Here is a 25,751-nt window from a genome sequence, read left to right on the forward strand (position 1 = left end):
CGGCCTCTTGTATTTCCACTGGTCTTGTCTTTAGTCGGAATTGTATTGATCAGTCAGTCGGTGGCAGTGTCATAGTGTTGTAGGGCATTCGTCGACCCCGGGTCCAGGATTTGCAGTGTAAGTGACAAGTCTGTCATTGGAACTTGAAAGTCTATCTTGTGAAGACTTCCGTTTGCCGTTATGGATATTGCTTTCGAACTTTTCAAAATGTCGTTGAACTATATGTTAGTGACTGATTTACTGAGGGTGGTGGCTCAAGTAATATTCGCCGTATGTTTTTCCTATGCGTTGCAAAAGTTGCTTTGGTATAAGTAAGTTACACTAATGTCCGTTAAGATCTAACTTTTTTAGTCCATAAGCGAATCGTATCGTACCGGCGCGACAGTTTAGTTCCAGAACAGGCATAAACGCGGGTACAAAAAAAAAAGGCAGTGTAGCGGGGTCAGGATTCTTTTGCCATACCATAGTGTTTTTTTTACGGTGATTACGAATCATAAGTAAAAAATTGGCGGATAAAACATCACTCGAAAAAGTGAAATAATGAAAAAGTTTCCACCTAACCTAACCTTTTAGTGGAAGGGGGTTTATTAATTCTTTTCCATATTCAGAAATTATAATTTTTAAGTTTTCAACTCTAATATTACTATTTAATATTATCACGGTTCACGCTGTCTGTCACGTTTGTCTTAGAATCACAACTTTAAACTGTACTGTTATTATATTTTATAAAAATATATACAGCGATGAATATCATCTGTCTCCATAAACGATAACGTTCCTATTCACTCTGTACATACAGGTCCTGGCAAAAGCTCATTAATATAATGGAGAGCGTTAATAAACTTTTGCATACCTACCCCCAGAGATTTTAAGTATATCGAATAAAGAAAATAATTTGATGACAACTAAGGAGTATAGTCTTTTAGCTGGCTATGAAAATATACAGTTAATGCCTAATGTGTACTATTAAAGTTAAAATAAAACTGTGCTCTTAGTTAGGTAATAGTTTTTCTTTGATCTATCGATAATCGTGCAATCGTGTACCACCGGAAATCACTATTACCTAAGTCCTGATTATATAGAAGGGGGTTTTAAAGTACATGAGAAGACCATAAAAAAAGTATAATTAAATTATGTAATTGTAAAGTTATTTCTTTACTTTGGCAAGGAGTTTGACGCGAGCGTTATTAAAAAAAAAGACTAACATTTTAATTGAATTTTTATAGAAAAATATTATAGTTTGACAACGTTCTATTGTTGTCTGTGAGTTAAAAATACTAAATAGTAAATGTAATACTAATACTGAACTGCTTGTGTTAATTTGTATCAGTTACTGCAGACAAATAAAAAACCTAAAGCGTCATGTACAGGAATCCCATTTGCTTCTGGACCCACTGGTTTACCCCGCGAATCCAGACAAAACCAATCAACACCAGTGGATGTATTTAAGAGTAATGTCTCCAAGAACTTGTTACCTATGCATTTTCATACGTACATAATATACCTTGACAATATTATTACCTATTTTATTAGATGGAGCGGTTGATCGGAAAGATGTCTGCAGATATTCACGTTGTGAATCGCGTCAAATTTTTAACAGGAAAATTCTGTAAAGCGGTTTTTGAAGGTAAATGGAAAAATACTTTCGTGCATGCTTTATGATTAAATACTCGTCTAATTATGCGTTACTACTCTTTAGACTATGAATTGCTTAATTGGATATCAATGCAAATCGACGTCCATAATGAAGGTTTGAAAGTATACTACAATAATTATTACTAGTAGATATATAAATTCATTGCTTGACGGGCCCCTCTTCTCTCCTTCTGGCCCCTGGACAAAGGGCAACCGAGAATTAACTAATGTTTTCACGTTTTCAATAAAAAAAAAAATCACATTTTTTATTATTAATTTTTTTAAATAATTTATTCGGTAAATCGAGTTTTAAAGTTGTGTCGAATTTTGAATGTATTAAATGTATTAACCTATGTTTCTACTTTTTTCACAAAAAAATTATTCACAATCTCAAAAGCAAAATCATCAACTATTAAAATGAAAATGCGGATTTAACTCAACAACTATGTTGAAATTCTACATTATTGACTCTAGGAACAGTTCTAAATGCCTAAATTGCTATAATATGTTATTAGAATACCTTTTTTTATACATTTTACCAAGTCGAGCACTGGATAATATGTTTAGCATACTTAATAATTTTTTAGTACATTATGTATTACCTATAATATTTAACTGTTTTGTGATATTTGATGCAGCCGAAGCCCGACACTTGGCCACTCTATTAGTGTACTATGGATATGTACTTCCGGTTCATGATCGTTTTTTGCCAGTCCAGAGGAACGGAGAGTTTTATAGATTCCAAGTATACAACACATTGTTTTTAAAATTTGATTAATTTTTTTTTTGTTGAAAAATATAAAACTGACATTTTAATTTTATTTACGTTTTGCAGATACCGAAATTCTATCCGTCCATTTCCTACGAAATAAGGGACGAAGAATACGGTAAACACAAATACAAACGTTTTAACAAGATTACTAAAAGTCACTTTAAAAAAAATTGGTCTTTAAAAGTCACTTTTACACGTCACTTGTACATAGATTATTAACGCATAATTATTTTTACCTATAAAAAAAACATAGGGATTGTTTTTGCTTTAAGATAAAATTATTAATGTTTTATGATAAACAAGAACGAAATAATAATTACAAAAGTTTTAAATTTACAAAAAACTACAAATTAAATCGTTTTTTTAATTATCATACATTTTTAGAAACTAACTCAAAAAAAAAAAAAAATTTTAAACAACATTTTAACAAACATTTCTATCCGATTTTAATTTTACTAAAATTTTTCAATAACTTATAATAAATGTGCAATTGAATTACCTATGTATACACATAAAAGTATTACTTACCTATAATTTCAAAAATTCATAGCTCGTGAACGGGTCGAGATAAAAATGTTTTAAATAATCAGTGATGCATTTTTATGAGTTTTGAGTGTAAAAATAATATTTACAATAAATCAACGAGTATTTGTCGTTTTACACGGCTGAAGTAAATTGACTCCTTAAATACAAAGTATATACAGTACCTATACAGTTACATACTTGGCGTAAATACTTCTTAAACTTATTTAGCTGTATGTATTAGAAGAGCGAAAGAAAGAGAAGGTCGACTTGGGAGATGGGAAGGAAGGAGTATAATCTACATAGAAAATCAAAACATTCTCTAACAATATACCTAACACTATTTCAAGATCTCGCAAAATCCTTTCGATTTTTCTTTAAACTCTTTCTGGCTTTCTTCAAGTTTTGTTTCACAACTGCAACGACCCATCGACCAATTCTTATCAATCCACCTATTTCCATCTCACTTGCACTGCTTGACTTGAGGTTTTCATCACTTCCCTATTATGGTACACCTGACATATCGTGTGTGAAATTGTATATTATATAAGACGTCAAGTCATATGAAGAAGTATTCACTTCAAAATGCAACAACTTCAAATCGGGTTAATTTATACATTTTTCCTTATTTACTTTTTTTCTCCCATGTATTAGTTACAAGGCCTGATCAAGGGGTACTTGTCTAACAAGTTATGTTACTTGCATTTTGTGTCATTATATATATAATTTTTTTTATATATTTTTTTACAGCTGTACATTTAAACGTTAGAGTTATGAGTTCTTCAAAGTTGGCCCGTTACGAGAAGGAAAATCTAGCGAAACTCAAAGAGAAGTTCTCCGATCACTGGGATGAGATTCTTAGATGCGCTAAATACCGAAGCACAACGTTTCAAGAAATGGATGACACAGATAGTGAACTGTTTCAATTTCGAGAAAGAGCTTTTTGGAACGTTCACCGACCGAAGGTGCGCATTAGCCATTAACCCGATTTGGCACTGCCCAGTTGGCATGCCTGCATTTAGGGTGTGTTCACGGTGGACCGTTGCCCTTGTGACGCTAGCACAAGGGGGTAGTAGGTGGATGGGTTGGCGGCATTTTCAAAAGTATTGTGAATGCTATACTTCAATTTTGATACTTGTATAAAATAATTCAAAACATGAGAGTTTAAAAAAAAAATATATCACTGAGCTCTACCACAACGATACATTTCAACAACTATTGCTTCAATTGAATTTACACAATAGCTTTTGAACGAATCATTTTGTTGGTCTTACCGTAAGTTGGGTCATAGGATAAAAAATATGTTTAGATGCAATCTAGGTGGGTACTTTTTTTGTGATTCCATTTCCCTAAAAATTAATAACTATGTACTGTTATTAATATTGTTATCATCCAAATAACTCGGACGCCACGTTATGGCCACAGTGTCGGCGTCGTTTTGAAAATAATTGTAAATACTTACTTAACAATACAACTTTTACTTTGTAGCCGGGCACTTTTCACTCTACGGAAAAAGATTACAGGAAATTAAAAGCGTATACACCTCAGAACTCAACAGAGACTGATGAAACAAACGATGACACGACAAGAGAGGATGTTAGTGAGCCGTTAAATCTGGACCGCCGTAACATAAGTCAATCGCATCCCGGAAACAAGTGAGAGAGTCTTGACTTCAAAATCCAAGTTTATTAAATTAATGTAAACTAGTATATTTGAAACGAGGTCTTTTTAAACACATTATATTATCCCATGAACCTAATTTTTAGGCTCAGTAGTTTAGTAGTTAGGGATTTTCAAGTATTTATTAACTTCAAAACAATTGGTATAGGCATCTAAATGTGTCTTACTAGCTGCTATCCAGGTAAGTGGTTATCTATAGGTTACCACTTACCATTCCGGTTAATAATTTTATCGTATACTCAGTTCGTATTTTGTGATGTGTAGATTTTTATATTTTTATTTAATAGAATATTTATTATAAAATAATTAAATATATATAAAAAATAAATATACATTTATTTTTACCACACGCATTATACTACCATAGATGAGACCTTAAAAACACGGTGTTCAGCAAGCATCATTTTGTTCTTTGCCAAAACCTTATCCATATTTTAAACGTCATTAGTAAAAGTCAAAATAAAAAAACAAATACGAGTAGCATTTTCTAATTTACCGCGTTTTCTTTATAATAAGGTTATTATATTCAATCAATACTTACTTTTTTTTCAAAAGACCCAATTGGTAAAGTCTCTATTACTATTTTTAATTTTTCTTTGTTTTCAGTCATACTCCATACTGCGTACAATATGCTGCTTACGATCCGTTTGTCACACATCCTATATCTTATAATTATTGGTTGGTAAAGAAAATTGGAATTTGGAAAACCAACAACGACCAGTAAGTCAAACAATCAAGTAACAGAGTTGAGTAAAATCCGGATTTTTAGAATTTAGAAAACATTAAACCAACTATATATTTTATATAATTGTATCCTATATTATTGAACAATTGTGATTTTTGATTTATTCCATAGCCGAATTTGCCGCAACTCTGTATTATTTAATAGATATGACGTGTAACTAATTGTAATGTTCCTGTCGTGTATTATATATAATATATATAATATGTAAGTATCAATTGTCTGATTAAACAGACTAGCGTTGAGCAGCTGCAGAACAAAACTATGGGCGTTCAGTTTGAGAGATATACTGTCAGATCCAGTCGGCAAAGATAATTTCAAAATGTTTTTGGAAAAAGAGTTCAGCTATGAAAATCTCAAGTAATAACTGTAAAAAAAATTATTTTTATATTCCGCAGACCTATGTGAGCTCATTTTTTTCAGTTTTTCCCCGTTATTTACCGTACATAAAAATGGTGATGTCGATTGTTTTGTTCAAAAATCTTCTCATTCAACACTTTTTTTACCTTTGAAATGGAGCCTAGACGTGGTATTGGTTTCACAAATACAATGATATATTTTAATTTTTAATTTCCCCCCCCCCTTTTTTTGTCTGGACCCACGACTACTTTTTAGCCAACCAATAAAAAATTTCAGTAGATTATTCAATTTCAAATTATATTGGCATAATATATTATGTATAAATAATACGTAGGTATTTTATTTTATTACTAAGTACGGTTTTTTTTTTGGCAGATTAATATTTTTTTAAGCTTGTGAGTTTCTATTATTGCGTTATTTAATTTAATTTTAGAAATACTGATATTTTAACAACAAAAAAAAGGGGGAAGGAGTTGCAATTAAAAATATTGATTTTATTTTAAAAATTGTAATGGGAAATTAAGAAATCAACATAAAATTTAGGACACTATTCGGTCACTATTTTTATGATGTCGAATATTATATTACTAAATTAGGCTTCTTAATTTTGCATGCAGCTGTTATCTAATAAACAGGGTTAATTAAATAAGTTAGTTTAGGTCGATGAAATAATTGTTTTAGCTAAAAAAATATATGATAATATACTTAATCAAGTTGAAATTGCTATGTTTAACGGTTTAACATAATTAAATGTACCAATTGGTGTATATTGCTAGTAGAGTTTTAGCAATTAATCCTTTAAAGCTACCCTTTAATATGATATTTGGTTTCCTTAATCGTGTGTTATACAACTTTTTTGCGCCATTCGATATAACGAGGATTTGATTTCGAAATTGATTAGCTTACATTGTAAATCGCTAAATACATGACGTGTAGATTTTAAATTTTCAAGACAAAAACCTTAATACCTATTTCTGTACGGTAGAGGTTCGGTTGATTTTTGAGGAAAAACATAAAATTATTTTAATTATTCAAATCTAATCGCGTTTTGCTTGTGTAGATTTTGGGACGCAGTGGTGGAATTCCAAAAGTTGCCCTTGAGCCAAGTCGCACAAGCCGCCCAAGACATTTGGACTGAATACATAGAGGGCGACGGGATCAACATCGATTCTCATTCCAGAGAAGTGACCAAACAAAATATGGCCTACCCGAATAGATACACCTTCGACGTGGCCGCTGTACGTTATTCATATTTTTCACGATGATATTTACCCTATCCCCTGCAAGTAAAACATCAAAGCACCTGTTTTCACGTTGTAGGTATTATAAGTAGCGTTTGAGGTCTGAAATATTTCACCATTTTGATTTTTATTGATTATTATTTAACTATTTGGCCCTACTGCCTTACATACATCATATTACATCTGGTCAATTTGTACACTGTGTTTTTGTTTTTGTTAATATTTTCTTTAATATATTTTATTTTAAAGGTCTACTTTATACCTAGATATACAATCAAAATTAAAAAAAAAATAATAAGTAAATACTCTTTCAAAATGTTTTTATACGCATAGGTAAAAAGAAGAATAAATGTTTCTAATAATTAAATTAAAAAATCACATCACATCATCCAAAAAATGTCCAATATCTTCTCAATTCTCAGCGTTGAAGCTAAAGAAATGGTTGCTTTGGTCTTTTATTGCAAGTGGCTTCTCAATTGAATCTCGTCTAGATGACACGACATATTAGATAATAACAACTGTTGTTTTGCTAATATCAAATTGTGTATTAATGTCGTCAGAAACATGTCTATCATTTGATGGAGACGGACAGTTACCAAAGATACCTCAAGTCAAAAATGTACAAAGACAAAGTCGAAGAGAGTAATGCGAATATGAGGTACTGTCTCGCGAATAACTTAATACAATTTTGGATAGGTACTAAACTTTTTTTTTTTTTAGTATATCCGTCTGGGAAGTACTTCGTTTCTACACAAGACGTGGCTAGTGGCAACGTCTTAATCCAACATTCGATGATAGTCTTTAGGTACTACATAATATAGTACTATAGTAGATTGATGTTAGCAAGTAGATGAAATATGTACGTAGAACTTAGAAAATTTGTAATAAGGTTTTAAAAAAATTTGATTTAATTACTAATACGTAGAAATAATACAATGTTTACATTATATTCAATCGCTTTCTTTTAATCTGTTTAAAATATAATACAAGATGTATTAAATCATATTTCAACTATACGACTTATTTTGGTTAATTTCCTGCTACGTTACCCGAAAACGTTGTACCTAACATAGTTAGTCCAAAAAAAAAATAATAATCTAATAAATCTGAGTTAATACTAATACAGGTTTTTACAAGTTGGCAAATAATATAAGTAAAAAGAAAAATCTGTTAAATATATTTTTGAGTGGATTTAGATAATAACTAAACGTGCTACAAACATCGGATTCGGTTACAACAGAAACAGAAGTGTTCTGTATTTGTATAGTTTTTGGCGTAGATTACAAGTGTATCGTTATTTTGCAGAGGTATTTTAAATTACCAAGTACATAAAAAGATTTATAGTAGAGTTTGGTTACAGAACAAAAACAATGTTTTGATATTTTTAAACGGTTTAACAACCAATATACATATATTTATATATCAGGATAAAATTATGACATTTATTAAAACAAAAATCTAATAAGTAAAACATAGTAAACAGTGTATATTTTTAACAATAACATAAAAAAATAAAAATACATTGGTAACAAATTACTAAGCGCAAATAGCGATTAATAATGATAATTAATAGCCTTAAAAATGTTAAAATGTCTTTGAGGCGATATCGCTCGACGACGCAGTTAATCTACGCTGGGCAAACTCTTCGTTCGTAGAATGGACGATTTTCGGGTCATCGGTGGAATTTGCGACTTCCACTAATTTCCTATAGGTCGAATGGTCCAACATCCTGTGTGTCGACATATACCTTTATTTAAAAAATGAAAAACTCAAATTATTTATGGCAACTTGTTATTTAAAATTAAAATACAAAACCTAAACACGTAATTGTCGTACAAAAATTAATACACCGTTAAAAATATTACTTATGTGCCAAGTCAAAACTAGATTTATACCCAAACTGTTCAAACATTCAACTGGGAAATTTTGTCTTTTTTTTTATTGATCTGGATTAATTATTAAGCTCAACATAAAATATTTAGTAGGTTGTATGGAATTGTTTGAAAAAAAAAATGTATTTAATAGCCATTTATAATTAATCTTAATTTTTATTAAAATAAAAATGTATATTAAACAATTATTTTCTGTTATTTAATAAAAAACAAGGCAAAAAAAAGATGAAATTTTTTTTTTATTTGCCTAAAATTTACAGCAAAATTAGGTGACAATAATAATACAACATTTTGTTGGTCAAAATATTAATTTTTGTTTATTTGAAAACATAAAAATGATTAACATACTCAAGTATGTACATAAATTATTAGGTATTATTGTTATGGTTAGCAGTATACTACCTCATAGCAGGAATGACTTCTTTTCTAGACAACAACACTTCTGCGATTTCTTCGTGAGCCGTATTGAGTCGGTGCAACATGTCCAAAGCGATTTGATGTGCCGGAGGATAAAGCGTTTCCAACGACAATAGTAGACATGCCTAATGAAACATAAATTGAACAACTAATAACATTCAAGTTGAAACATTTTTATTTTTTAATATTATTTAACAAAAGCTCGGTTGCATTTTCCAAATCTAACGTAGGTATTGTTTCGACAGGCGTAATAAAACTACCTACTACTTTTTATACTTACCAAAGGCTTAGAGTCGGCGAAAATATGATACTGTACCATTTGATGTAGTTGATAGTACATTTTGTTCATTACCAAACAATTTATGAGCAATTCGTACAGGAAATGTTCAACCGTTATTTTAGCGTCGGTTAACGATCTTATATACTCGACTAGAATGGAAACGGCGTATTTCCTGTCACCTGGTAATTTGAAAGTATATTAAATTTATTATAAACTCAATACATATACATATTTATACTAATATAAAGCGTGACATACTGTTTGTGTCGTCTAAATGGTCTACTAGTTTAGTGAATACATTTTTGTATACATCAAATTGTTCGACGACGACTTTACATCGCAACGATTCGGCGACAATCATAAAGTCGTGCGACAACGGACTGTTGACCATTACGTGAGTGTTCAGATGTCTTTTGTAAACAATGTTTAAATGATCAAAGACGTTGCCGATCTCGATCATATCACTTTTCCTGTGTAGAATCATGTCTTGTAAAACCTAAATCATATTTCATTGGACGGTTAGCGTTAAAATTCTACTCAATTCAACAACTCGTCTCTGACTAACAAAAATATACAACATAATTAAATTTCTCTCAATATACATTTCAATTTGTACAATATTATTCTGTTTAAAATATAATTTTTAAACTGATTATTTGATTTCCCTTAATGTAATTGACAATGTAAATACCTCCATTATACTTTCTTTGGATGTCGACCGCAACAGAAGGAAATCGATTAACGAGCATTTATTAAGAAAACTTTTTGAAATCTCGGTTACGTTCAATTTCAAATGCCTGAAAATGAACAAATTGGTAATAATAACTATAATATTACAATGGTATTTTTAAAAATTTTATTACAATAAAGCAACAATTATTGTTAAGTCTTGAACATCCGCAGAAAAAATAACATAATATAATAAATGTGATACTTAAGAATTTACCTAATTGAGTTTAATAAAAAAAAACATTTTAAAGAAGTTGATTTTATTAAATATTAACAGTAATTGTATAATGATTTATATCATAAGATGTATACATACCACAAGTATCCAGATTTTGCATCGATGATAATATTTGGTTGAAATGAAATGCAAATGGCGGAATCTATGTTTTTTTCATCATTGGAAAATAAACTACCACTGTTTTAAATATTACACGAATTAGCAGAATTTTTAAATTCAAATATAATATTTAAAACTGGCAAAAGAAATGTTTTAAATGTGCCTTAAAATTAAATTTCAAATATATTTTTCTAATTAGTCAACTTCTCTTCTGTTATTTATGTTAAATATAAATCATTTCATAGACAACAAATAATTTGATACCGTTTTATTTTAATTTTTGTTTCCCTCAACAAAACCGTTTGACTGCTGATTTTTAAAAATTAAAAAAATAAATTATAACATACTTATATATTTTATTATACTTTTTAAGTGGATAAATATCTAACTCTGCTTGGTCAATTGAGAAATTGATAATATTGTAAGAGAACCTACAAAAATACTGCAACACAATAATTCTAAAAACATATAATAATGTCTACTGTTTCCATAAAATAGCATATGTTAAATGTACCACCCTGTATATATGAGAAAAAATGAGTCTACTTAAAATCACAGTAAGTAAATAGTAACAGGTAACATCAATATAACATTTTATAAAAAAAATTGTACTTGTAATCACTTTTTTTAAACAACAGATATTTTTAAAAATATAAAAAAAAACATTTGTGGTTTGAATAGACGATTTGGGTTTTATTAATTAATTTAATAGTGACCTAAATTTAGGTAATATTGCTGAATATTGCAAATGGCAGTGTTAGGTAAAATTTAAATCAAATAATGAATACCAAAACATTTTGGGAAAACAGTTTTTCTCAATAATAATAAATGACATTTTTTTCCTTTAGAAAACAAAATTATTTTCAACACGATGACTATAGTAGATAATCTGATATTTACTAAATTTATTTAAATTTTTTTGTTTAGTAGCTATAAGGCATGCATGTACCATTATTATTATTATTATTATACAGTTTGTTGTCTTACATACAACATGACCTATAGAAAATTTAATTTAAATTTCAATTGTTAATACAAATATGGTTTGGGCCTTTATTTAGATAAAAATACAATTATTTTTATAATTTGAATCTTATATTAAATTTTAAAAAATATTGTTTAAATAGTGCCCAAGTCGAGATTAAGCACTTATAATCTTATTTTTTGTTTTCTTCAACAAATATTGTGTTGACTGAACGTTATTTAATTTAAAACAAAGTAATTAAATTTGTAAAAGGATACAGATGTCGGAGATGCGTTGTAGATCATTTTCTTTGGAAAACGATCGTTGAATGACGACGTTATCTAAAATTGGCAAATAGCACGGTATAGTGTTTTCTTTAGCGGCCTCCATGTAAATGTCAAACACAGAAGAACACTGAGAAAAAATGTTAAATGACACTTTTTCTCCACTTAAGTTAAACTACAATATTGTTGTCTCTCACTTTTGTATGTTGATAATGAACGATAATTAAATTATCCACAACGTTTATTAACAGTTTCCCATTGTAGACGAGCTTCAACACGTGAGATTTTTTAAATGTCATCATTCTGTAAACATATTAGAAAGAATTAACGGTGCAATGAGTAAAACATTTTTAAAAAACAAAATAATTATTACTTGTTCAGAGTGTAGACAATGATTTCGTTTCTACTCTGGTTAGTCGGCAACACCAACACTCTGAGAATGTTGTAAACGTTTGTCAAGACTATGTTTCGTTCGCTAATTATTTGGTTACGTAAATTGGACATGTTGTCAAACTCGACTGTAAATAAATGTAAAAGCATAATAACTATATATTTAACGACCATACATCGTTCGGGAATCAATGAGTCGCTCGGAAAACAAACTTTCTAATTTGGATAGTTTGGCGACGTTGCCGGGGTGAATGTGAAGCGGTTGTACGTCGCCAAACGAGTTTGTCGACAACAGCAAAATTTTGTTTTGCGGAGAATACGTAAACCAATTGATGGTCAAGTTGATGGATTTCAAAAATATAGTCCTCTGTTTCGGTCCTAGTCCTTCGACCTGGTCAACAGTGGAATTCATTCGTATTAATTTTTTTTTTAAATTAACCAAAACTAGCTTAAAATAGATTACTACCTGATAGAGTTCTACGCCCTTGTCGCTGATCAACAATATTTCACTTTTGCCAGTCCAAATGAACCCCAACAATTTGGCCGCTTTAAATTTGCAATACAGAAAATAAGGACTTTCCAAAGTGTTGTCTTTTATGTCCATTAATTCCTAGACAATATCCGGGTTACTAACGACAAACACAATAGACAATAATATTACACGTCTTACGATGGATAGCATCGTTCGCATCATTGTCAGAATTTTGCTGTCCATAGACAATTTAATTGACGACACGGGGCCACGGTCTTCGATTTTAAAAACCAAGTTCTCTCTACATCGGGTACACGATGTGACGATTATTTCTGTCATTTCCCCGGAATGCACCGTGATAATCTATGAAGAAAACAATAATTAAATATGTACAAAGAACATCTGCACTGTGGCGGACTACCGTTATTCGTTACCTGTTCGGTGACTTCATCGTAGAAAACATTTGTGGTTTTGCTCACGCTTACGGGATCAAAATGAATAGGATCGTCGTTCAAGTTGAGAAAATTATTTTCTACAATAAAAGATTTTTCCATGATTTCGACGATACCTTAAAAACAAGTGATGGATTGTTTAACGATAAAATAAGCTCAGCTATTCATGAGTACAATGATGCTGTACTTGTATGTAATTTTAGTAATTTATTACATTTAAAGTAACATCATGAACGAGAGGAACGTGTATAACATTGTACATTTGTGAAATGTTAGAAAATGACTTGGCATTCTAGTATTAGTCAAACAAATATCTGGTTCGATAAAGTATGAGTTACAGGAAAGAGGGTTTATGATTTTCCCGGCAAATACATTACCTAGTCCTTCTGGAAGTATTTCACAAATGTAATGTAACTTATGTAATCTAAGAGAATAATATTTTGCTATTTAATTTTTAATGAAAACAACACAAATACTATTGGAATTAACTAAAAGCCATTGACGATTTACCAATGACAAATTACTAAAAGAATACAAAAGATGAATTCAAAAATATTTACATAATAAGTACAAAAGTAATAGTATTTGTAATTTGTATTGCGATTTGTGTAATCTATTGAATTTCTGTACTGTGGTATTTTGATAAAAGAACCTTTCTAGATAAGATAAGATTTCCGTGGAAGAACAATACAGGTATGCCAGCGACCAATGTGATAACCGAAAATGGCCGCCACGCTTTTCGGGCCACCAAGGTAACCGGCAGCCATATTGTGGAAATTGATAACACGAATGGCTGACATACCTATGAACTTTTACATTCAATGATCACTGCCGGAAACGTTATCATACTTTTTTAGCGGCTGATTTTTTGAAAATTAATATTTTACAATATATTATTAAAAAATTCAATAAAACAACATTCTCCGGGCTGAGAAAACTAATGTAATTTTTTGTTTATAATAATTGTCACTTTAAATACTAAAATGAACTATAATAAAATGCTTTCGAAATTTTAGCAAGAAAAAAACGATACATTATATAGACACATTTTAGGGCGTTTTTCGAACGATTTTTGTTTTTAACCAAATAAAAAACAAAGATGTTAAAAGTTGATAAATATTTTTAATTAATGTTGGGAGTTAAGTTATTTAAGACAAAAAAAAATTGTTTTTTATTCTACTTTCTTTAGTGAATAATTCAGACCTAACCTCAGAATTAGTGTAGCATTGTTTTTATTTTTGTTTATGCGCAAAGAAGAAAGTACTGAGACTTTTCGTTACTGTTAAATTAAAGTGAACTTTTAAAGTTTAAAATGTAAAATATCAGACAAAAAACAACTATACCGAAAAAAAAGCCGGCCCGAAGTTCTTTTAAGGGTAAATAATAAGACAAATGATTGCAGATTTAAGTCGTGTAAAATTGTAATAGGACATAGTATAAATATTAGACTTTTATTTATTATATTTTTCCATTAACATGAGCAATTTTTTTAAATTACTATGACAAAAGTTTAAAGATTTCCAATTTCAACACTTAATTTAGGTTTGGTCCAAAAATTTACCATAAAACATAGAAGTAATTAATTAAAATTAGTATTTAATAATACATTCAGTAAACCAAAGCAACGATAGAGCTCAAAAATTATTATCTGTAACAAAAAAAAATAAATAAATAAATAAAGTCTCTAAAGTAAATTTGTCGTTTGTAATTCAGTTGGTGTATTAATCATAATAACTCTTCATTTCACATTGTTTATTGTTTTTACCAAACCAAAAAAAAAAATCCATTATTTTTTTTAATACATAATTATATAAATAATAATCTGGGGAAGATATTTAAGTTTACATTAATTACTAATTAATTTAACATCACAATCAACAACCTAACGTAGTTAATTCAACAGCCAAATATAGCCTAATTCTTTATTATATAAAATATAAATTTAATATGAGCTATGAATATAAAATAAATAACAGCCAAAAATAAATAAGATTATTAGTGATCTTTAGTGGGTAAAAAACCGTACCCTAAAAGATGTGTAATAAAAATTAAGCCCCAAATATTTTTTGATTATTTAAATATGTATGTAGAGAAAGTCTTCAAAGATTTATTTGGCAAAACGCGATCATTCATCAGACCTGAAATATATGTATATTAATATGATTAGATTAATATAAAGTTGTTAGCTGAAAAGGTTCATACAATAATTAATAGTAGACAAATATATTATGTAGTCAGAATTATTACTTTACAGAAGTTTTGTTTTAGACAATTAACAGTTAACTGTTGGAGAAATGTTTTTAACGTTTTATTTGTAATCGAGTATTCGATTTTTTTTTATTGCTTTTTAAGTTTTTAAATAAAGTGTTCAAAATATACGTCTATGTTAAATTTAATTTACAGTATTTTTAACATAAACAAATTTAAACCTTGTTATAGTTTAATCAACGTTCCATTTCAAACCCAAAAACTACTCAAAATGACAAAAAAAAAAAAATTATAACATAAATTGTTTTCAATTTAAAGGGTTTTGTAGATTGAGATTACTTATAACAGTAACGCACAGTGAGAGGAATTAAACTTTTAGCTGGTCAATAATATAATTGTGCACAAGAAAAAATACCAGAAGTCAAAATTTATTTAGTCTAGTAACATAATGTTTAAAAATGTTTGAAAAAGTTGAAGAAATGTTGTTATATGTTTAAACAAATTATTAAAAATGCTTAAAATACATTTTATTGAATTATATGACACCAATTTATAAAACTTCCAATTAAAAACGATTTTTAAGTTGATCTTTCAATGTCAATTTTATCTACATATAAGAAAATAATTTAAAAAATGGCTATTAATTTAAATAGTGAATTAGTAATTAAAAATAAAGGGAAATTTGAGCAACTTTCTGATATAGTATTAGTAAGTATACATAATTGTGTAAAAAATAATAATTATGGTAACCCCCAAGAGCCCTTCCAGAAATCTTCTTACTTATATTTAAATAAAGTAGAATTTCTGTAATTACATGATATATAATATATGCCTATTTTTTACATTCCAATAAATAATATTAATACAAATGAAAACACTTACTCGGTACTATATATCGATCCATTTTAGAAAAAAAAAATATATATATTATTTTTACAACAAAAATAGCTAAATAACTAAAATTTAAAACACAAATGCACGTGCAACTGTGCTTGCATTGAATTTTACAACCAGAATGAGCCTTATACCTATAATAATATTATCTGCTCAGTACTTAATGATTACTATATACTACATTGATATATTTATCATCATCAGGTATGTGATAACAAATAATAATGGTTATAATCAGTAATTACGATACTAAAATTTTCTACTTTTGGGCCAGCTAAAAGAAGATGATTCCTCCCATTGTGTAACGGCTGTTTCCAATTGTTTTACTACAACCCTTAAAATCCTGGTAAAATTTGATTAGAAATGATAATTAGATGTTTTCTTTCGAGCTTTTGCGATAGGTCGGATCGGTCATTGTAGAGATCACCTTCTCCAGTTATATTCTTAACTTGGTGTTAAAAAAATAAAATCAACTAATTACAAGGGACCAGTTAAACATATCAGTATGTATATATATATAATCGAAATCTATTTTGTCAAAACCCGATCAGAACGGTTACAATCCCCGTTAACAAGTCGGCGTTCACACACGCTAAAATATACTTGTGTCTACTAGTCATACGATTAATATTTTGTGTTGTGTAAGTAAACGTAAAAAATCAAAAGTGTTTATTTATCTTTCACACGATAATACTTTTTGGCGTACTTTAATTTTTTTGACGATGATGGCATTACGTGATTTTCTTGCGCTCCTTCATCGTTGTCAAACCTGTGTAAAAATTATTCTACATGATTTATCTAATATAAATACACCTTCAATTGATTTTTAGTTTTAAATCTTTCAAAGCTTAGGCTCGGCAGTGAAAAATTTAACACCCATTCTCATACCTTTGTATTTTCGAAGCGGCATTTTTAAGATTTCCGTTACATTCTTCGTTCCATAAGGAAATAGTGGACGCACATTGATTTTTAAAGCCATTTTTCCCAATGTCCATAACGTATTTGTTTTTATCGTTCTGTCAAAGTGTATAGAATTTTACTGCGGTCGATCCGTTTAACATCAACACACATGATTCATTTTTATTAGATTTACCTGTTCCACTTCGCTCATTTGTAGTGTAGACACTTCGTCCTTTTTAATAAACAGTAAATTTTGATCACAACAGTCTTCCGTGATAAAAAAGGTCGGCTTATCCGAAGAGCACTTGGATTTTTTAAATTCACTCTTGTCCAACCTGTATGACACAAAAAAATAACATTGAAACAACTAATAGCTAATTAAATGAACAGTAATTGTAAAATATAATATTCAAACCCTTACTTGTCGTATATTATAGCGTTTACGCCTAGTCTTTTGAACTCGTTTACCACATCTTTACAGTTGTTATCATCGCCCCAGCAAAACAACGCTAATCCAGTTTTTTTAACCATACTTATTTGAGAAGGGTCGCGCAATAAATCCTCTGAATGCACATTGATTCCCTGAAATAGTTAATGTACATATGTTAGTTTATTTTCAATGATGCTTCTTACTTTGAGTATTTTTGACACGAAAGAGTCGTTGAATTTCATAAAGATAATATAATAAATTAAAAAATACACAAGACTCACCATTAAGTCGTGACACGCAGCGTGGTATACAGCCGATTGTATAGTATGGCACCGAGGATCTTCGTACGAAGGGTACCGTTTGGTCACGCCTTGTGTTAAGAACATAACGGGATATTTGTTTTGCTTCATTCTGAGCCTGTAAGTGTGTTAACCAAATGTTGTAAAGTAGAGTAAAATTTCAATATTAAAAATATAATTTAAATTTACATTGTGCAAACGTCAGGATGAAAACAAGAAAACACTATGCTTCGGGTATTTGCGTGTTCAAAAGTGGTTTGCAGAATTTTGTCGACAAATAAATTCATATCGAATGGATTTTCAAGTTCATACGATCCGTCCTAGGAGAACAATGTTAATAAATTCATATACTTTTTTTCTGTTTTTAACGCGTAACATAAAAAAAGCCATCACAGTGGAATCAGGTGACACAGTGATGATGGTAGATAGAGGAGCCAAAGTTGTTAAAAGCTTTCAAGAATTATAACTGATTAAATAAACGCTTCGATACGGTACTATGGATGATAAAAACTATTCAATATAAATATAAATTGACATTTTATTGACAGTAAATAGTGTTTAAAATGGTTTTCCTTAATAAAGTGTCACCACAGATTTTTGAACTGGAAATTGATGAAATGGTAACACATGTATTTTATTCACTTTTGTCATTTTAGATTAATCTATTGATCTATCTATTAATCAATATATAAAAAATTAACAACAGTTAATTACCTGTAACTCCATGGTCCATTTTAACTCTACGTTAAAGCCGACGTTGACGTCTACATTGGTGAACGCTTTTTCAAGTTTTGGAAAAGGTTGATAGTCGTTTCGCGTATCGTTTAAGAAATGACCTTTGGATAAACTGTAAGGTTCTTTGACGTGGTAGATCTATTTTAGAAATTGTATTGTCGCTTGTTAAATATTAATAATAAAAAGAATAGACTGGTGATTATTTTTATTCATAAGTACCTTTAATCGCTGAAGTTGTTCAAAAGAAAACTGTTTTAAAGGTACTTGAATCATTTCAACGTCTTCTGCCAAAATATCCGTTTTCGATCTAGTAGCCATCGACACTTTAAAGTCGTGATATATAATTGGCACCAAATCATTAGTTAGTTGCACATCAAATTCAACGAAATCTGCACCTTTATTAGCTGCTTCTCTCAAAGACGCAATCGTATTTTCACGTATATTCGAACAGCTGAAAAAAAAATTAATTCATTAAAAAAAAAAAGTTTTGTTTAATAAACTAACTAATTATTAAGAATTATCTTTCCTATGGTCTGTCATAAGTTTATTATAAGAGAAATAATAAACATAGTAATGTTGAAAACTAGAGATTAACAACATGAGATTTTTTCCTTTTTGTCGAGTAATTGAAGCAAGCGGGTTAATACAAACAAAGCTTATTTAATCAAATCAATTACATAGTATTTTTTCACTAAATCCAAATCTAGCTTCAACTTCAAAATTTTGAAATTGATAATTTTGTTGTATTAAAGATAAACAGTAATTCTATGATCGTTTTTTGAATTTGGTAAATAAAACAATTTAATAAGTTAATTTGGAAGAAATTTTAGAAAATTTCTTAAGCGAACAAAAACGGAATTGAAATATCACATACCAGTTTTTTTTTTTTTACAACTTTGGAGGCGATTTGAAAAGAAAATTTAGACGTTATGGAGAAAATTCTTAAGATTGATAATGAGAGTTCAATAATTTTAGGAGTCATTAAAGCCCAAACCATTACCGATTTATATTGAAAAAAAATCTGTCTACTATTGTAAGAAACCTATTGGGATAATTGAACCTAATTTAATTCTACTCACTCGGATATAAGTTTTTTAAAGGTCGAACCAGATCCTCTATGGCCAATGTCCAACGGATCGTATGAACTTTTCCAATCGATGGTTTTGACTTTTTCCATTGTGCAAACGATATTTTTTGACGGCTTTACGATGAAATAGTCGACTGTGGAAAAAAAGCAACTAATTATGTAAGCTGAAGTCTGTACCTAGGTTAGTTGAAGCAAAAAGTTAAACAGTATTACTTTTGAGTTCACCAATAGGTTGATGGCGAATGCTCGTAATAGGTGCTATTATTACTCCTGTACTGTGTTTCATACTATTCGGTAGTACATAAGTGAAACCGACATGATACGGCGGCTGTTCGAAACTTTCTTTTTGAAGATAAATATCGAAAAGATATCCCTAAAAAATTGTCAATGTATTTTTGTACTAAATCTTTAAAAAATTAATAATCGAAACCAAAAGTGTACATACCGTTTGAGCAAAGTTATGGACTTTAGTTTGATAAATATGTAAAGTATCTTTTTTCAAAAGAGTACCAAATTGTTTTTGCAACTGGAAGCTATAGTCACCAGGTATGTTCTAACAGATAATTAGTCAAAACATTAGTAAAAAAAAAATGTACACACTTATTTGATTTAAAGTAAAATATGTATTTATAATTTAAGATAATAAGTAGAAATTTAACGCTTACCGTAACCTCTACAAACGGCCATCCGAATGCGTTTGATCCTCGCGAACTCAAATCTTCGCTCAACAAATTACTTGGAGACGCATCGCCAGACTCTGGTGGAAGTTTCGACAACTGTACGGGTGTAACTTTAACGCACACCAAGTCCTGTTAAATTAGAAACATTATAATAATTGTAAAAACTGTGGGTTCCCTTTAAATGTGTTTTATAATAGTACCAATTGATTTTCCAACTTTGACTTCCAAAATCTGATCGGATAATTGTACAGTTTGAATTGTATTGCATATTCTTTAGTCAAAAATCCTCGATTGACTTGTTTGCTTCCATCTCGTATGCCGTATAAATCACAACTAGTTCCTTGGGCTTCTAAAAAAAATAATTAAACAAATTTAAACAATATATTCATGTTATTGTTGTGTATACTTGAATGTATGATATTTCCTCGTCCAACACAGCGGTTTTCAACCCTAGCTCTTGCAGGTACGGTATTTTGAAGTTAATATGAACTTAATACGACTAAGTATTATTGGTGAGTTCTGAGAGAGGAACCATAATTCTAGCTAGTCAAAAATATAATTAAAAAATGTTAAGACTAATAAAAGCACTATAATTTTTGACAAGCTAAACTCTGGTTCCTCCCATTGTGGTGCAACCAGATATTTTGAAAATTTGTTAATGAAAAAAAGAAAAGGTGAATTGCACTGGCATGATTTATCATATCATACAAATAAAATGACAATATACTTTATTTTTAAAAGGGTTGAAAACCACGAGCTCTGTTTTCAACTAACATACCATCGTTACATGGTACAACTCTAGGTTCGTAATGCGATTCCCACGAGTGAACTAAAACATTTCTTTTCTTTATATTAACACCGTCGGGCTCTAAAATATAAGCGACAAAGTACCGGAATAGTACTTGTTTGTCTGTAGGTAAATCTACTTTCCCAGTCCATATGTAATGAGTACGACTATAAAACACACCAACACATAATATTTTCAATAGTTAATACGGTAACAGGTTTTAAGTCAGAAGTTGACCATCTAATTTTATCTGCGTCGTGTATGTACCTATAAAATGGTTTTCAAGTGATTAATAACTACATTATCTAGTATAGAAAAAATAAAACAGTGCAATATTTTACAGTAGGGAAAATGTGAATCCTGTTCTTAAATAAAATCTACAGTTCAAAAACATGAGCTTAAAACAACCTTTTCTTTCGGTTTTGTTGATCAATTTATATAGAATATAAATTTTAGACCAATAATCTAATTAAATGTAATCACACCAAAAAAAAAAAACAAAATGAAGTTAGATGAAATGAAACAAAAAAAGTTGAATAAATTTTTAAAACATTAAAAACATTGAAGCATGGATATTATATTTTTTGGCTGTAACGATGAACAAATGTATACTGTGGACACGTTGTTTAGTTTCCATCAAAGTATCATAATCACATATTTCACAATAAATTTACCGTAAAAAGTTATACCAAAATGATAATGCTGACGTACATTTCTTTTTTTTTGTGTATTCAGCCCAAAAACATTAATTTTAAAATAGTTTAGTATAAATATAATTTTTAAAATACATTTTTTTAGGTTGTTATTAATAATTAGTTTTGAAAATCGAAACTTTGTCTGACTGTTATGATTATTTAGGAATTATTGATTATTATTTTACTGTAAAATTAGATATAAAAACTATATAATAAGCATTATTATGAATCACTTTAAAAAAGAACACAATACATATTAACAAGCAATGAAAATCAAAGAAATTCAATGACAAGTTTTTCTAACTAGTATTAAAGATTTAATAATGAATTATATGATGATTGAATATTTTTTTATTTAAAAATATCTTACTTGTTTCGTTCTCGAGTCATTTGTGTATTAGTTAGCACAACTGCTTCGTTTACACTCCAGTTACCTAAAGCGTCACAGTTGCCAGACACGCATATTTGTTGACCAACAGTTGTCTCCGCTTCGACAGTAAATGTATTTTCTTTCAATGAGCCAATTTTATTGGCACTATTATCGGATTCTCTTGTGTCTTTAGATTTTAGACGTTCGAGGTCTTCATCACTCGACCCATCGTTATCCCACCACTGTTGCATGTTGAAATAATATTCTGTGAACGAATAAAAACTTAAATAAATATTTTATAAACAATTAAGTTAATATACAAATATAAGAATAGCTATGTTTTTTTATCTATACAAACTACGCTAGACTGTGCCAGATTATTAAAGGCCAACAAACAATAATACTTACTGAAACTAATCTGTTATACGTTCAATTACTTGTCTTAAAAAAAAACCAATGGTTTGATAGAACTTAATTTGTACAAAGTATGTTACGGCCTTGGTAAATAATTTAATGTGGCTTTAGAAAGCTAATCTAATCTATTACCTATTTGTCAAGAGCACAACATTAAATATATAATAACTCTTCATGGCCAAGATAAATAACATTTTAAAATAATTCCTATCAACAATATAGTACAAGTTATCATAGTAGTAACGAGTCTTAGTTGCTATAAAATGATTTGTTGTTACGATGTATAAACAAAAAAAAACCACTATTTTATTAACTACATACAAAATTGAGAACACAACATTCTAATTTCTAGTTTCTGAATCGAGTAAAGTATAAGAATAATTAAATTGTGAGAACACTATTAAAATTTCCGTCAGTTTTATGAACAATAAGTATAGTCTGATGTTATTTTTTTTAAAACAACATTCAGTTGAAAACCATTTATAATGTAACAAACACTATTCAACACTAATCATAATTAATGATAGTGAATAGCACTTGTAAAAAATACATGGTAAAATTTAAATTTTATGTTTTTACTTGTTTGACATCACTTATAAATGTTGTGTATTACAAGTAATAATTTTGACTAACGTACAAAAAAAAAAAAAAGGCCATGAAGACATTATTCACAACATTTTTTATTATGCTTCGTAACACATCTTATAAAAATAATATACACTAAAAAGGGTACACGTCAAACACAACGGGGTTAACATGTTCTGTCTGTGAATGGTGTTGATCTATTATTGTAAGCAGGTATAATTTTTTTTTTTTTTTAATACACAGACAAATAGACGGCTAGAGAAATTAGTGTATAAACAAGACGGAATGCACCTAACCCCAAGAGCCTAGTCAAAAGGCCATACAGGGTGTTTAAATTATTTTTTTTATTTTTGGGGCTTAACCATTTCGTTTGCCTAAATTTATTTTGAAACACTTACCTATAATTGATAATCCGCTGGTTCAATAATACGAAGATGAGCGAGTTTGAGAATGTTGAAAGAAGCAGGAACTATCTACCTGTGCATTAGATTATTTAAAATAATATTGAAACATTTTGTTTAGTATTGTGTCCGCAGTGACACGCGAATCAACGAACTACACAATGCAATACTGCAATATGCATTATGCAAATTGCAAGCCACGGATCTTTGTCCGTAATCAGTAATGTAAGCATTATCAAATTCCACCAGCAGCGAATGATAACAGTGGCCGTATCGGGTCTGTCGTGTGGCGAAGGTGAGTTGAATAAACCGAAATCGTAAAGTCTACCTCCAACACCAGCTATAGCAGAGAGCAGCTGTTGCCGTAACGCCATCGATAAAAAAAAAAACATAAAAACAATTATCAATATTATAGTCGTTTTGCTCGATATAGAAACGCTGTCGAGTGGCAAAGTTGAGTATAAAAAACGAAATCGTAAAGTCAACACGTCTAGGTAACGTCATCAGTATAAAAACAAATATGTATTGTACAACAAATAAACTCTTATCGAACAGAGCCGGACGGCGCGACGCAATCCCACGCCGCATACCTTTTATTTGACTTTAAACAAACACCGGTCCCACACACACACACACACACACAATAATGATTTACAAAAAAAAAAAACATAGTCTTATATATATATCTGATACTATAGTAACTATATAAACACAATTCGTAACCGTCAATTTAGTATGCCCGTGTTAGACAGTTAATATTATGTCAAAAGCCTCTTTATAAAAAATTTTAAAAAAATTATCTCTTTTGCTATCATTTATAAACCCAATTTGTTTAAATTATACTTACTCTAATGCGAGCCTATAGATTTAAAATACGCAAGTCAAAGCTAAAATGTTACAAGTTAACTCTTATCTTAAACGACGCAATCTCACGCCCAAGACATTTTATTTATTAAAAAAAAAAAAAACAGTTGCTACAATAAATGATTCCCACGCAGACGAATAATAACAATAACAATACAATGGTATGGTAATTGTATTATAAACGCAATTCGTAGGAACTCGACAATTTTTGTTGTGCTTACAGACCTTATAAGGTCTGTCGTTATTATATGTACTTCTGCACACAACTGAATCACATTTGGCTGCCATTCACTATTATTGCTCTGGTTAGTTTGTGTATGATAATAAAAAAAAACAAGAATTTAAAACATTATGCAAACGAAGAACACGTTCTAAGTATTCCCTCTTTTGTGGTGTGACGTGACTTAAATATGTTAGTGTTCCCCCTGGAAAATATTACCAATTAATTACCACAATATTATTTTGTAGAGCTTGTAGTTACACCAATAAAGATAAGTTGTACATAAAAACAAAGCTAACAGGTATTCATTTGGTAGTGGTTTGGTCATAGGTTTTTTAATTTTATCAATTGTTATAATATGTCATATGTGTACCTATATTGTAAGTTGTACTTAAATAATAATAATAATTTACTTATTTTCATCTCGAGTACAATATAACACAATTTACAAATAAATAGGAGGGTTGTTTCTGAAAACCACAAATTCTGAATGAAACAAGATAGTTCTTGTGTTAAATTGTATCTAATATCTATTAGGTGTGTAAACAATAGCAATATATCATTAATACATTTTGTTTTGCGTTCAATTAGTCACTTATTGACATTTAAAAGGAGAAAAAATATATTTCGGTATTTGTGGTTGAAATAAAATTGTTTTTTTAGTAAAGTTGATTTTCCCACACTACTTACATACTTAGATCTATGTTTGCCATTATTGTCGGCCACACGTTTTAATGGATTTTAAAGGACATTCTCGAGACACAAAATTAATATTTATTCATTTTTTTTAAGGTTTTTTTAAAACAATAGATTTTCGTGTCATTTAATAGCTAATGTATTAATAAAATATTACAAATAAATATAATTCACTCACGGTCGGCAGTAGTGCGTCGGTAGTCTGTCATATTTTTTTTGTTTGCAAAAATGCAATTCCAATATTTGCACGTTTATGTGCATAGTGCGTACCGTGTACGTTGTCATTTAGATTCTATTGGTATTTATTTAATTAATTC

At 29.5% G+C, this 25,751-nt stretch overlaps 3 protein-coding genes across 3 annotated transcripts; 1 reads left to right on the plus strand and 2 right to left on the minus strand.

Moving 5' to 3' along the window:
- The first annotated feature begins 1,554 nt into the window (after positions 1-1,554).
- Positions 1,555-5,715, plus strand: LOC126837203 (regulator of G-protein signaling 6-like). The gene is made up of 8 exons (XM_050571025.1): positions 1,555-1,627; positions 1,700-1,750; positions 2,274-2,380; positions 2,471-2,522; positions 3,680-3,894; positions 4,418-4,584; positions 5,216-5,329; positions 5,586-5,715. Exons 1-8 carry the CDS (start codon positions 1,555-1,557, stop codon positions 5,713-5,715), a joined length of 909 nt encoding a protein of 302 aa, XP_050426982.1.
- Positions 5,716-8,361: 2,646 nt separating this feature from the next.
- Positions 8,362-13,762, minus strand: LOC126836552 (regulator of MON1-CCZ1 complex). Its single transcript, XM_050570075.1, has 14 exons — positions 13,547-13,762; positions 13,152-13,285; positions 12,916-13,080; positions 12,712-12,855; positions 12,459-12,636; positions 12,229-12,373; positions 12,053-12,158; positions 11,850-11,985; positions 10,587-10,650; positions 10,233-10,338; positions 9,800-10,037; positions 9,542-9,720; positions 9,247-9,386; positions 8,362-8,699 (listed from the first exon to the last, which is right to left on the minus strand). The coding sequence occupies exons 2-14, from the start codon at positions 13,269-13,271 to the stop codon at positions 8,537-8,539; spliced, it is 1,884 nt and encodes a 627-aa protein (XP_050426032.1). The 5' UTR covers positions 13,272-13,285; positions 13,547-13,762; the 3' UTR covers positions 8,362-8,536.
- A 1,212-nt stretch (positions 13,763-14,974) lies between these two features.
- LOC126836764 (glycerophosphocholine phosphodiesterase GPCPD1) lies at positions 14,975-23,865 on the minus strand. Its single transcript, XM_050570395.1, has 17 exons — positions 23,652-23,865; positions 22,255-22,519; positions 21,181-21,356; positions 20,603-20,751; positions 20,388-20,531; positions 20,168-20,275; positions 19,936-20,095; positions 19,715-19,856; positions 18,855-19,086; positions 18,615-18,773; positions 18,090-18,220; positions 17,883-18,018; positions 17,593-17,753; positions 17,365-17,506; positions 17,160-17,287; positions 16,978-17,040; positions 14,975-15,307 (listed from the first exon to the last, which is right to left on the minus strand). The coding sequence occupies exons 2-17, from the start codon at positions 22,503-22,505 to the stop codon at positions 15,295-15,297; spliced, it is 2,295 nt and encodes a 764-aa protein (XP_050426352.1). The 5' UTR covers positions 22,506-22,519; positions 23,652-23,865; the 3' UTR covers positions 14,975-15,294.
- Positions 23,866-25,751: the final 1,886 nt, after the last annotated feature.

Source organism: Adelges cooleyi, unplaced genomic scaffold, assembly GCF_023614345.1.
Source record: "Adelges cooleyi isolate 19-005CV unplaced genomic scaffold, UGA_ACOO_1.1 ACOO_flye_CR_arks_rails_tigmint_CR_PRNA_247, whole genome shotgun sequence".
Classification (NCBI taxonomy): Eukaryota; Metazoa; Arthropoda; class Insecta; order Hemiptera; family Adelgidae; genus Adelges; species Adelges cooleyi.

Bases quoted from the DNA above. Each gene is read 5' to 3' on its own strand.
- LOC126836552 (XM_050570075.1), bottom strand. From the start codon at position 13,271: ATGGAAAAATCTTTTATTGTAGAAAATAATTTTCTCAACTTGAACGAC. The intron at 12,159-12,228 runs GTAATAATTATT...ATATGTTTACAG, and splicing joins ATTGTCTACACTCTGAACAA to AATGATGACATTTAAAAAAT. The intron at 11,986-12,052 runs GTGAGAGACAAC...ATTTTTTCTCAG, and splicing joins TTCATTATCAACATACAAAA to TGTTCTTCTGTGTTTGACAT.
- LOC126837203 (XM_050571025.1), top strand. From the start codon at position 1,555: ATGTCTGCAGATATTCACGTTGTGAATCGCGTCAAATTTTTAACAGGA. The intron at 1,751-2,273 runs GTTTGAAAGTAT...TATTTGATGCAG, and splicing joins AATCGACGTCCATAATGAAG to CCGAAGCCCGACACTTGGCC. The intron at 2,381-2,470 runs GTATACAACACA...TACGTTTTGCAG, and splicing joins GAGAGTTTTATAGATTCCAA to ATACCGAAATTCTATCCGTC.
- LOC126836764 (XM_050570395.1), bottom strand. From the start codon at position 22,505: ATGCAACAGTGGTGGGATAACGATGGGTCGAGTGATGAAGACCTCGAA. The intron at 20,096-20,167 runs GTATGTACACTT...ACAATTTTTTAG, and splicing joins TCCATAACTTTGCTCAAACG to GGATATCTTTTCGATATTTA. The intron at 17,041-17,159 runs GTATGAGAATGG...ATTTTTACACAG, and splicing joins GCCGCTTCGAAAATACAAAG to GTTTGACAACGATGAAGGAG.